Raw genomic sequence first — 12,995 nt, 5'->3', positions numbered from 1 at the left:
TCATGATTATGTCTCGACCTAGAGAAGTAGGCTGCAGGTCGCCACTGATATCGAGAAATAAAAGTTTAATGACAGCCTTGTTAAGCTTACAGGTAGGAGCGCTTGGTGTTGTGACGCGTGCAGCTATACACCTCCACAAAAGCTTGATAATTTAACCTATAATTATAAAAGGTGGTTAAAATATAAATTGCATGAACCAGCAGGAAGAGAATTTCCTTAAAATGTAATGTAAAGTCTGATCAAAATGAATCCTGAGAGGAAAATCCTGAGTCTTTCTCCTCCCTGGTTTATGTTTTGCTTCCTAATTTAGAACATTTATGGTTTGGTCTGCGCTCTTGTGTTTGTGGATGAGATGCACCGCGCTCCCCCCACCCCCCTTCTTCTCTCTCTCCCTCTCCCCTCTCCGAGCATGGTATGATCCAGCGCCTCCGTCTGAAGGGCTAATTTATATCTAGTCCCAAAGTATCGCAGCAACGCCTGGTCCCTCCGCTCCGTGTCCTCTCTGGTACCCGAAAGCCGATCCGAAAGAGCGCAAAGCTGGACCCGTACATAATGACCATGTACAAGGGGAAGCGCCGCAACCATCGATGTAAGTTTACGCGCCGTCATGACCAGACAGCTTCTTTTCTACTGATTGGAGCTTCGATTGCAAGTTGCAAAAATGACGAGTCTTGCATGAAAACGATGCATCAAACGCGCGCAAGTTATGCGTAAAAGCGCAGCCGTTTTCTAATCCGCGTGGAAGATTTGGTCTGTAATGGATCTGGGGTTTTTTGTTTTGCTTTTTTTTTTTTTTTTTTTTTTTTTTTAATCTGTCGAATCTTAACTTCCCAGTCGAATAAATAGGTAGGAAGTCGGGTCACCTGCTGCACGCAGACGCACCTGCCCCGTTCGCTCTGCTGAAGTTAGCGCGCATTATCATAAAAAATTTACAACAAAAAAAAAAACAAAAACGCGCGGACTCCTCCGGGGCCGCGATCGCAATCAATAATTCAAAGAGTCATTTTGTGGTTCGGTTCGCATTAACTCATCAAGCATTACCCCCAAAAAATGGATTTTTCACTAGGGGCCATGTCTGTGCTGTTCTCTCCAGCTGGACGCTCCACGCTCCACGCACACACAGTCCGGACTCCATTAATTACTTCACACATATGGTGACAATGGGAAATGTTTGCGCTGACGGCATTTGGGATAATCAGTGAAGCCCTTACTGGTCATTTCCAAATATTAATTTCATCTATTCGTGCCTAATTGATCATGAACCGATTGATCCGAGATGCGCGCCTCCAGAGCCAGACAAACGAAGCGCTTTGAAGGTCGAGAGGTAATTGCGAGCTTCAGGGTTGTTGGGGTTTTTTTTTTTTTCATTTATCACTTTATTGAGCGCTACATCAGCAGATCGTTCTACAATGAATATAATGACTCCGGGGTGCCATATAGAGGCTGTAACACACCATCTGGGCCATTATGAACCGGTGCATTCACCGTTATTAGAACATTACGCTTTATTTGTGAGTTGGCTTGTTGTTGGAACACATCTTACAGTCATGCACACCCGCGACTCCCCCCATTCCTTGTGCGCGTCGCATCTGCAGAGTGTGATACAGGTCATGGAGAGAGAAAAAAACATCCAGAGTTTGTCCTCCTCAGCTGAGGAAATGCAAAAAACTGAGCTGCAAATAGATGCGTGAAACCCTGGAGGCTTCATGTTGGTGAGAGGATTTCATCTGCTTCATCTGCTCAAAGGTTGTGACTCCTGCTGGATGCTTACCATCAACTTCTGCCATTTAAGTTTATTCAAGCAGGAGCAGCAACAGAGGAATAAAGAGGTGGTCAGAAAAAAAAAAAGATGGATGAGTCTAACTTTGAGATTCTGTTCTTGGCTGCCAGTTAGCGGAACGTTTCCACGGTGCATCTGAAGCAGCGCCGCAGCTATACCAATGTGTGACACACATGGAAATAAAAATGTATGGAGTTTGGGGCCTCCCGGCTGCTCTTATTGTGATTTTTTTTTTCTTCTGTGCAGAGTTCTACAAGAACGCTTTGCATGAAAAGTGCTTTCACACAGTCATTGTTTATTAATCAGGAATAATGGGCTAAAAGAAAACTCTTGTGGGGTGGGGTGGGGGTGATTCTTTTCAAATGTGCAGCAGAGAGGGAACGCAGGAGGGGATTCATCTTTGTTCTTTTTCCAAAGGTGAACCGTGTCACCTGTGAGCGTGTTTATCCTGGTGTGATTAATTTAGTCCTGTGGAGGGGGGAGGAAAGGGAAGGGATGGGGGGGGGTGGGTTGGTGGTAGGAAAAAAAAAAAAGCCCCCCCGCTTCCTGCTTATGTTGAGTCTGAGTGTGAACGCGAGCATTTCAGATGAAGTCCATAAATATTTAAAGATTTTGCAGCTCAGGGAATCTTCAGAGATCAAACGGGGTTCCGGCCCTCAGTTACACCAGGAGTAGTTTGCATGGAATGCTTTTTTATTGAGTGGGGGGGGGGGGGGGTTGGAATAAAAATGAGAAGAGAGAAACTTCACATTTTCCCCCATCTGGGCCTAAGCTCCCCGTTTCAGTCGGTGTCATGACTGAAGCTGCGGCGCCTGACGAATGAATGTCTTTTCTGTGCTGCAGATTGTATGTTGCTGTGCTTCTGATACTGGGAGGAGGAGGTGGGGATGGGGTGGGGGGGGGTGGGGTGGTGAGGATGGTGGGGGTGGGGGGCGCAGGCTGTTACATCTTCCGTCAGATGTCCTCTATGTATCTCAAGCCATGTGTCAAGGGCAGTTGTGGCTTCGTGATGATTTACGTACACGAGTGTTTTTCCTCGTTTTCAGCTCGGCTCCAAAAAAAAAAAAAAATTCTGGGTTTTGGGTTTGACCGTGTGGGATGGAATACAAATCATCCTGCTTACACACACAGCCTGTCTCCGGCTCGGCTTCTCTTGAATAAATCACAAGCAATTAGAAAACAGTACGTCCATGGATGCTTCACTGTTCCGTCACACTTTTTATTTCCCTTTTTTTTTTTTAAATTCCAAGCATCACATCTGGAGAATGGGGAGTTTTATCTGTCAGTGAGGACCTAATGAGCCTCCTCCATCGATGGTGAAATAATGTGACATAGTTGTCACAAGATGTCACGCCACCCCCCACCCACCCCAGAGTCCTCGTCCCTCTCCGGAGGCGGATGCTCGGCTCACATTTTAGTGGAGCAAAAGGCTGTTTGGGTTGTTGCCAGGAGAAACGCCGATCACCGTGAAATAAAGACGAGCATTCAGTGACACACGCTCCGTGACATTTTGCACACACACACACACACGAGTATCGATGCGGATCAAAATGCAAACACTCAGGAATAGAATAGACGCCTTAGCATCCGCCTCCTCGTGCGGCATGAGATTTTTTGTTTCGGAGGGGGGAAGGAGCGATGCTAAATGTCAGGTAGTTTTTATTTTAGCATCGTGAAGGAGCAGAAATAATCGGAGCGACGGTCGGTGAATGACGCCTATTAATAATGGATCTGAGGTGCGGTTGCCTGCCAACCTGCAGATCGAGGGGGGTGGGGTTGGGGGGGGGGGGTGACTGAAAGCGCCGATGTCAGCACGTTGAAACAATTAGAGGAGTTGTGACATGGGCCCCGTGACTCACTTCCTGTCACGGGAACGCATGACATTGCATCAGAACGGCGGTAACATCGTCACGCAGGAGGACTGCGGTTTAATATCCGTCTAAATGTAAATGCATGAGCTTGGGGGTGGGGGGGTGTGGGGGGGGGATAATAACTCCATGATGAAAGCTATATTTAGCATCGACCGTCAACAGGTGATGCGTGTTCTTGTGAGCTGGTTGTTTTCACGGCCGGCCCCCACCATGCTAAGCTTCCTCAGGAAGAAGCAAGACAAGTTGCGCCGGCGGACGGATGAAGTGCATCATTGGTGACTTCTTTTTTTTTTATGAGACAGCTCAGGGCTTTGCAGGTCGCACTGAGAGATGTGATCTCTAACCTGCCTTTATCTGTTCTGCCGGTACCCGAAAGGGTCGGGGATTATGAGCTGATCCCCCTCATACTTCTGTCCAGAGAGGCTCCGAGGAATGGGTGGGGGCGGCGTGAAGGTCACGCTAGAGTGTTTACAGAGAGAGCGGCGCTCCGCTTCTGTAATGGGTTTGTTGGAGTCATGTAAAATCAGATGGTTGAAGATTGACTAGTTGGGAAGTCTCTAAAGAGACTGAACCAAGACTGAACCAATCAATCCATCAATCTGCACGACGGTAATGGATTATCTTTGGTTTTCGGAGACAAAACTTGCACCTGCATCCTGCTGCAACACTTTTGTCGTAAAAAAGGTGTCAGAACTACGACTTCCTGCTGGTGCTGAAATGTCCCGGCGTCTAGAGCAAAAATCAAAGCCCTATTTCAGTCGGTGAAGACCACCTTGCTTATGACCTTGATTGAGGGCCACTCTTTGCACAGGAAAGTAAGAATCAGGCCATGAATTGAATTTGAGGCGTTTTTTGAATATCCGAACCTGTCAAGGCAGAAGTAGGAGCTCTTTCTGAATGTCATATCTGATTTGGTTGTAATTCACTTTTGGAGATTTTTAGGGGAAATCTGTCAATTTAAGTTGTCTCGACCTGCATTCCGGCTTTTATTAAGCCTCAGAAAGGAGTTGGAGAAAAGATGAAAGGCATACCCAGAGTTTTTGATAGCGATGCCGGCTGGGGCCTCTCCTGCGGGCCGTGATGTACAGTCTTCGGTATTAGACGAGGCAATTCTCTCATCTCAGACGTCCTGCCTCCGTCCAGCCCTCCCTCGACAAAGACTTCAGACATCTATTTCCCAGTTGCGTCTCGTATGTTTGCACGTCTATCACCTGTTTTATTCCACTCCTTCACCACTTTCTCGCCCCTTTGCTTACACGTCTCCCTCTGAGAAACAATTTGCGAGATTAGTTTCTTTGTGCAATTAATTAAGACCTTGGGGAGATAGGCGACAGAGTTTCTTGTTCCATTAGGAGATGATCGGCAGCTCCGCCTGCGTCCTATTCTTATTCTTTCTTTTTTTTTCTCTGACTATGCCTTTTTAATGTTTATCTCATCAAGTAGACATCCTGCCTTTGCATTTCTTTTAGCCATCCATGCCTCGCAAACGGAACAAGTGACAAATGTGCTGTAAAGCTATCAGCTCTTGTTTTTGGAAAGAAGGCTAATTTCTTCTTCCCTAAATCCTTGCTGATGCATCTAAAGGGACTCAATCACACGGGCGCTGCACGTCTGTGAGGTGCGAGAGAATTCAACACTTTGACGAGGTCCACCAGTCCCATCCGGTCCTGACCTCACTCGGATCAATCTGCATCATTTTTTTTGAGCAGACCAGGAAGAGTTCGCCATCATCTAAGAGGCTTCTTGTGCAGAGGCCACTAAATGAAAAACTGTTATATTGATTATGCTCTCAATAGATACAAGGGTTTTGGTTCGTCAACAACGGGACATAACCATGCAGAGACCATACATAACCATGCAGAGACCATACATAGCCATTCATAGACCATATATACCCATGAATAGACCACAAGTACCCATTCATAGACCATAGGTAGCCAAGCATAGACAATACATAGCCATGTATAGACTATAGGTAGCCATAAATAAACCATGTAGCATGCATAGACCATACATAATTGTGAATAAACCATATGTAGCATGCATAGACCATACATAATTGTGAATAAACCATACAGAGCCATGCATAAATCATACAGAGCCATGCATAGACCATAAGTAGCCATGCATAGAGCATACATAGTCATACATAGACCCTACGTAGCCATGCAAAGATCTTACATAGCCATGCATAGACCATATGTAGCCATGAATAGACTATACGTAGCCATACATACCTGTAGACTCTAAATAGTCTAAGTATAGCTATCTAAATAGACTGTAAATAGTCTATGGTCTACTCATAATAGAGTAGACCATACGTAGCCATGCATAGACCATACATAGCAGGAGCATGTGGCGATGAGTATATCGCAGTTACATCTGCAGACATCAAAAGAATCATCTGCAACGCTTTCCGATCAACTTACTAGCGAATGTATGAGTTTCACATTTATGCAAGACCAACGGCAGCTTAGCTATTAATTATCACAAGATCAGTGAGGATCTAATGTTAAGTAAAGCTGCGTACGCATCCAAAGTCATCCATCAGAGGCAGAGCAGCCATCCTCCTGATAAATCCTTAGCAACTGAGCCTGTCTAAAAATATTAAGCTATTATTAAGTTAAATACCGTTTCCTCTGGCGAGTTGTCTGTCTTGTCAAGATAATAACTACATCTTTTAGGTTTGCTGCTCTTATGCCCTGTGATATTTAATACTGACACTGCTGTCTGCATGAAAACATGGAAAAAATGTGTCTTAAGTTGTTCAAGTAAACACAAATACACACAGAAACTACTGATGGGAGTCAGTAGAGGTGGATTTGAATGTCCGTGTGGGTCTTGAAGTCAGGCATCGATTGTTTGGGTAGAATATTTATGCATGTATGTGGTTTTAATTCCGATTAATCTTGTTCTATTTTTTTTTCTGTTGTCTTCTGAAGGGCTTTCTTTTCTAAGAAGCAATGGTGTCCTTGAAGAAAGGACAAAGTCCCTGCATGTTTATGTTTGGTGTCTGCATGATGACCCAGACGTGATTAAAGTGACGACGACCTCGCGTCAATTTTGAAATGCTGTTTTTGGCAATTACGGCTTCCGCGCTGCACCACAGCAGGCGTCTGAACATCCAAACGGGTCGGAATCCGACAAAATCAGCTGTGCTTTTGTTGCTGTGTTTTCTGGAACACTATTTGACGTGCAAATTGCTGCCGGTGTATTTTCAGGCACAGTTGGGGCATGAGTCACTCGAAGTGGGGCTTGGTTGTGATCGGGATTCAAATAGAGTTGAGTCTATATTTACCAAGAGTCACCACCGTTTGATTGTTCATCCAATAATCAGCTTTTCAGAGACAAACAGAAGTTATATTACTTGTCGAGACCGAGGGACTGTTGTCAATCGAAACTCCAACAGCAACGAACGAGACCAATGCCTGCTGATCGATAAAAGACGTCAAAATAATACGTTCATCCTGTTTCTCAGTCTTTATCCTTCCCAACCAAAGGCTGCTGTGTTAATAACTTCCCCTCAATGATTACTTCAGGACGTTGCTATATTTGATTTCAGACTAATTAATTGATTTATGCTGAGTTCACCTGGATCGGCACGGTCTCCGCATCACTTCAGACACTGTCCCAATCAATTTATCAGCCTCCAGTTCCGTTTTTCCTTCACTTGTCGACAAGACCAAGAGATATATCAAGTCGTCTTATTGGGTAAGCAAGTCACCCCCAACCTGGGGCTGGAAATGCACCCAGAACCACGGCCTCTAACATGGAGCTGCTGCAACAAATCTGCACCCTATAATCATAGTATTTAGAACTAATTTTGTTGTTTTTTGATTAATTCTTGGACTGTTGGTCGAAAAATCCCCAACCGATCTCTACCGAAAGACTCTCCGATTTCGCAAAAAGAGAAAATTTGCAGGGACCTGCCATTCTCACCTTTCGACATCCTGCCCACACTAATACAAAGAAGGCTTTTGATGCATGTGAAACAATCTGCGCACCTTTCCTTCCATCTTAAATTGTGTTGACCCCTGCTACCTGCTTTCCTCTGAAGCCTTGGGCTTTCGGCTGATTCTCCCTCTATTGGACGACAAAATGTAAAAGGTAGAAACAGGGTGGTGGGAAAAAAAGCCAGTTTAATGTGTTTTTCTGACTTCACTTGGGAACGGCATGTTTTGTCCCTGCTCCACTAGTTATTGGACAATCCTTCCAGGACTTCCAGGATGTCTTCCTGTTCTCTGCTTTCCCTCAAGATTCTCTACCTCCATATGTTTTTAGGGTCCCTTTGAGTGTTGTCTTCATCCATTTGGTTCCTTTGCAATATTTTGCCATATGGTTTTAGCTTACATCTGTGATTTATTCAAAAGCCTCAACTTCTAGCGATCTTGTTCATTCCTTACTAATGACAGAAACCGAGGAAGAAGACTTGCAAAGTTTTTGTTGGCAGCGCAGGTGTCGAACAGATACGACATCAACTGGTGATGCCTCGCACCGAAATGGCTCGTAATGAGCTTCCTCTGCAACACAGCGAGAAATATGGGATGCGAGGGAGAGTGACGGATGGCAGGGTGGGGTTTTATATGGTCTTGTACGGAGAGAGAGAGGGAGGGGGGAGATTGGAGAAAGAGAAAAAGATGGTGAGGGATAGGGTGAGGCAGAGGGCAAAACAAGAAGCATGAGCAAGTGTAGTCTGTAGGAGACAAGGCAACAAATGAGACCAATAAAACACACCGGCAGGTTCCTCCGGGGAGTCACGGATACTTGTTTTCTTGACAGAGGAACACGGGTCTGTCCTGGGAGATTACTTACGCTCTGTGGCTCTTCTCTTTCCAATGTTCTAACCAGAAACCCCCTTCCTCCCCTGATTCCCTGATAGTGTTACCTTAAATATTTATGCCTGGCTGGGTTGTGTTTGTTTCCTCGCAGACACACAACATCCCTCTTTGACAGAAAATAAAACGGTAGCAAGGCCGAAACGTATCCATAATTAATTGCGCCGCTTTGAAATCCAAATTGCATTTTGCGTGCGTCAACGCGGCCGAAAGGTCGTACCCTTTTTGTTTTACACGCCGCCCAGTAGAATTGAGTACCCCCCTCCCCTCATGAAAACAAGCATTTCCAGACCGAGCTGTAAATTGCACTAGCAGACAATTGGATGGTGGTCCGTTTCTGATTCACGTTTTCAGAACCAAAGTTCTTAATGTCTACCTTTTTTTTTTCCTGTTTTGGAACAAATTAGGATATTTTTTGTGTGTGTGTGTGTGTGTTTCCATGGTTACAAGTTGAACTTCCATTCAGCACCTCTGATGAGGGATTGCAGACCGTAACTCCAAAAACTATTCATTATATTTTCAACACATTTCGTGTCCACATCTCCCACAAGAAATGAATGAGGTCAATATAACACCTTTACTATAAGCGTTATATTTATCCTCAAAAGGTGAAAATTGAACTTTTCCTCAAGAAACTGCAGTTCACAGCAATTAATTAGATTCTCTGTTCCGGTTCAGTGCTGGAGAGGAGAGTTTTACAGGTCTAAACTTTTACCACACAAGACTTGTGGTATTGATCGCTCCATCTTTAACCAGACGTATCCTGGCAGTCCCAACGAGGGCTGAAGCTCTTTAATGCATTTAATCAGATTGCTTTACGATCTGAACGTCAATGTTCTCGGGGTTTGTTGAAGGCAAATTAACAGCTTGTTTTTCCTATGACTCCAGCTTAAACTTGATGATTAATGAGCAAATATACAGCATACATATTTGTCTCATCAATCAGCTCAATCACGTTCAAACCCAACACGCTCCGCCAAGTCTGCAAACACACATCCAATACACACCCCTCCGTTCATTTGGTCGTGGAGCGCCGGCGTTTAAAAGTGCGCTTCAGCACGCCTAAACAGGCGATATGCAAAAACACGCCAGGCTTTAATCCTGTTTCTCTTGAGAGCAGCTGCCGGGACGAGGCAAGAGTTTGCCAGAATCTTATTTTCACCCCGTTGCAATTTCACTCCCAAGGATTGGGGTGCACTTGTTCAATGTGTATCTCTAGCTGGAGAGGAGACAGAAATATATTGAGAACATGGCTGGAAGGTATGCAGTATGTATATATATATAAAAAACAGAATTTGTGAAAGTGCATTTTAAGCACAAATGTATGAATGTGTGGGTGTGTTTGTGCGAGTTCACCACAAGGGTAGACTTATTCCTGTTAGCTTTTTTGCGCTAGTTGTCTGGTCTGAATGCCTTGCTGCTAAAAATACTTGTTAAAACTGAAAAACAATTAAATTTATGCTGGTCAGGTCAAAATTTGAGCCTTAGGCAATCCATTTGATTTAGACACGTCTGTGTTTTTAGTGCTCCATTCACGACTTTGGCTACGGAGGCCACTTTTCACACTTTAAACCCGATTTTTTTTTTTCATGCACTTCATATATAACTTCATATATAAAGCCCCGTCTCATATTTGCTTTAAATTTCTACTTCCATCGCCCTGTGAGAGATTTACTTTGGACCGGGTGCTTGTTTTGACCCGCTGGCTGCTCTCCCGGAAGCCACTCAGACTGTCCACAAAACGCGAGCGCAGAACACTCTTTGGCAAACTCTAACGCTCAATCTGGGAAAAAAAAAAAATTGGCCGGGTCACAAAACTGAACACCTGATGGGAACAAATTTATTTTAACAAAGGACTAAATGTCCTCTCACATCCCACCACTGTTGGGAGTTTTTCTTAACACGCTCAATCTTCTTTATTGTTTCTACGTTTTCAAGTGTTTCCTCCACGCCTCGCGACAAGACTTTCATTTTCCAGTCATTCCATTACAACACAGCGAGGTCTTCCGGGCTTATCTCGTGAAATTGGCTCTCACTGTGCGCCCCCAACATTTGTGAATATGTCCTGCAGTCATGCAAGCTTTGTGTGTTTGTGTTGGAAATGCGGTATTAAAAGTTTTACAGTTGAAAACAGCTTACAGAGAGCCTCAGATGATATTTTACTCGCTGTATTATTAAGTACTTCTTTCATGCTTCCTTGTGCTCGCCGCCTTGTGTGAGGATTATTGAAGAAAGGAAGTTGTTTCACTTTCATTGACACAGTCCTTGGCTTTTAATTCCGTGTATACTGCAGCAGAGGAACATTGTTTTTCTCATGAGCACTGAATGAAATCCTTTAATAAGCCACCTTAATAATTGCATTTAATAGTTCAGACAGTAACTTTAAGTATTTATAGAGACATTTTGCAGCACTTTTATGCATTTTGGACTGAGTACAAAAAGTAACGTCACAAAAATGCAGACTTTTTTTTTTTTTGCAGTGTGTTCCTATAAAACTTACACAAGCATTGCCGATAAGTCAAAAGAGGAGCATGCAGAAGAAAGTTTGGTGCAAGGAAGCGTTACTATACACCAAGTGTTCCATATTAAAACCATAATAATTCAATGGTTTAACCCTTTAGAGACAGGAAGAGGCCAAAATATGTTCTGGCATGTACAGCAGCCTGTGTCACATTCACATTTGTGATGCTGTTCAGCATCATGCCTCACCATAGACGGTACATTGTCATGTTTTTATCCACCACAGATGCATTCAGATTTGTAATTCTGGCATCATTTCTTCAAGCATGCTTTGCAAAATTGTGAATTGATTTCATGCAATGTGAACCGGAGCAAAAACAAAACGTAAGATGTTTGAATTTGAAGCATTGGAAAATGATGATTCTCGCATGAAATCTGCATCTATCTGTTGTTGAGGATGTCGCGTGGCAACAGTCACAAAGGAGCCCCACCTTCTGTGCAATCATCTGCTCGCTAATGCTTAGCGCTAAATCTTTAATTATATGAATTATGTTCAGGCTGCTCGCCGCGCCGCAACAATGGCTGACAAGTCATTTGTCTTTATGTTTTCTGTGTGTGCTTTTGCAGATATAAACATGGCAGGCGAGCCCAAGCCATACCGGCCCAAAGCGGGTTCCAAACGGCCGCTCTCAGCTGTTTATAGGTAAGACTGATCAGGAGGTGCAGCTCTTCAGGTATAGATACCAAACTGTATTTCACACCTAGCTGCACTCAGGGGGTGTAAAATGAAATGATTGGGGTCTTTTCGCTTTTGCACTTGAACCTTGAATTATTTTACTTCTTAATGCTTTCCTTACTCATGACGCCGTTGTATAAGCCTCTTTAAGCATGACCCTGATTTTCCACCCCGCACACATCTCCTGGTCACAAACGGATCAAAGCGGCGCTTGTTTACTGCAGCGTAATGCGACGACGAAAGCAGACCCGGTTTGTTCTTATTCAAACGCCTTCCGTCCGTCCATTAACAAAGTTTAGATTTCCTCTAATTTACCCTTTCCTTGCTTTTCTGATTTGCGACTTCTCGCATTGTGTTTCTGTAAACCCCTCATTTGCATTTTATAGCTGCGGATGAAAACAAAAGCGGGATTCAATATGGTGATTATGAAACAGGAAACAGGAGAGGGAGGGGGGGGGAGAAACAACAACAACACACCAAATTGAAATAGTAATACATTAATCCTAATTAAAATTCCTCAGAGAACAGCAGCTTTTCAAAAGCAGCTGCATTTTATTCCTGTCTGAATGCTAAACAAGTTGCCATCCTGAGCGTTTATTTAACATTGATTTTTTTTTTTTTTTCCTCTCCGGGGTCTAAAAAAAGATTATTCTCCGACCGCTCTCCCCCCCCCGTCTGATCTGTTTTTTGTTTGTTTGTTTTTTCCTCCGTTGATTCGGGCTCTTTGCATTCCGGTGTGGCTCCGACTTGCTTCTCAAACCTATAGCCAGCTCCAGGCGTAAACTAGAACGTGTCCGTTTGCATCAAAACAGCCTGAGTTTGATCTGCTTACGTATGACGGCTCTCCTCTAAATAAAGCCCTTTCTTTATCTCTTTCTCCCCATCCCTCTTCATCCCTCTCCTCCTCCTCCTCTTCCCCCCCCCCCCTCCCGTTTTGCTCTCCATCTCCCTCATAGTGGTTATGAATTTGATTACGAGTACTACAGGGATGATTTCTACAGCAGGTACGTAGCATTTACCTTTGTTATCAAATTTGGGGGGTTTCACCAAGAACCTTTTTACCCTGATTGTATTACCTCACTGCCTTAGTTACCGTTGCTAGGTCGGTGGAGCTGTCAGAACAGACAGCGAGGCTGATGTTAACTTGCTGGTTGTGCTGGTTGGAGACTCCTCGGCTTTGCTTGGCTTGCTTTTAAATATTCCTTGCAGACTTTTTTTTTTTTTTTTTAACTGGATCCTCCTGAGTAACTCTCACATGATGTGAAAACTCGTCAGCAGCCAGCGGTGCATGTTAAATACATAGAGGCACTTCT

The 12,995-nt window shown here is 44.1% G+C and overlaps 1 protein-coding gene across 5 annotated transcripts in view; it reads left to right on the top strand.

Annotated features, from left to right (window-relative positions):
- LOC137587533 (RNA-binding Raly-like protein) overlaps nt 1-12,995 on the top strand; it is a 71,595-nt gene that overhangs the window by 46,910 nt on the left and 11,690 nt on the right. For 4 of the 5 annotated variants that reach the window (XM_068304005.1, XM_068304006.1, XM_068304003.1 and 1 more), the window contains exons 3-4: nt 11,574-11,649; nt 12,639-12,686. In XM_068304005.1, the coding sequence (XP_068160106.1) occupies nt 11,574-11,649; nt 12,639-12,686 (124 nt within the window). Of the gene's footprint in view, nt 1-469; nt 590-11,573; nt 11,650-12,638; nt 12,687-12,995 lie in introns of those variants that run through there. The other variant, XM_068304007.1, reaches the window with a different exon arrangement.

This window comes from Antennarius striatus, chromosome 20 (assembly GCF_040054535.1).
Source record: "Antennarius striatus isolate MH-2024 chromosome 20, ASM4005453v1, whole genome shotgun sequence".
Taxonomy (NCBI): domain Eukaryota; kingdom Metazoa; phylum Chordata; class Actinopteri; order Lophiiformes; family Antennariidae; genus Antennarius; species Antennarius striatus.
Note: the sequence above shows the minus strand (reverse complement) of the source record. Positions and strands in the feature narration are given on the sequence as shown.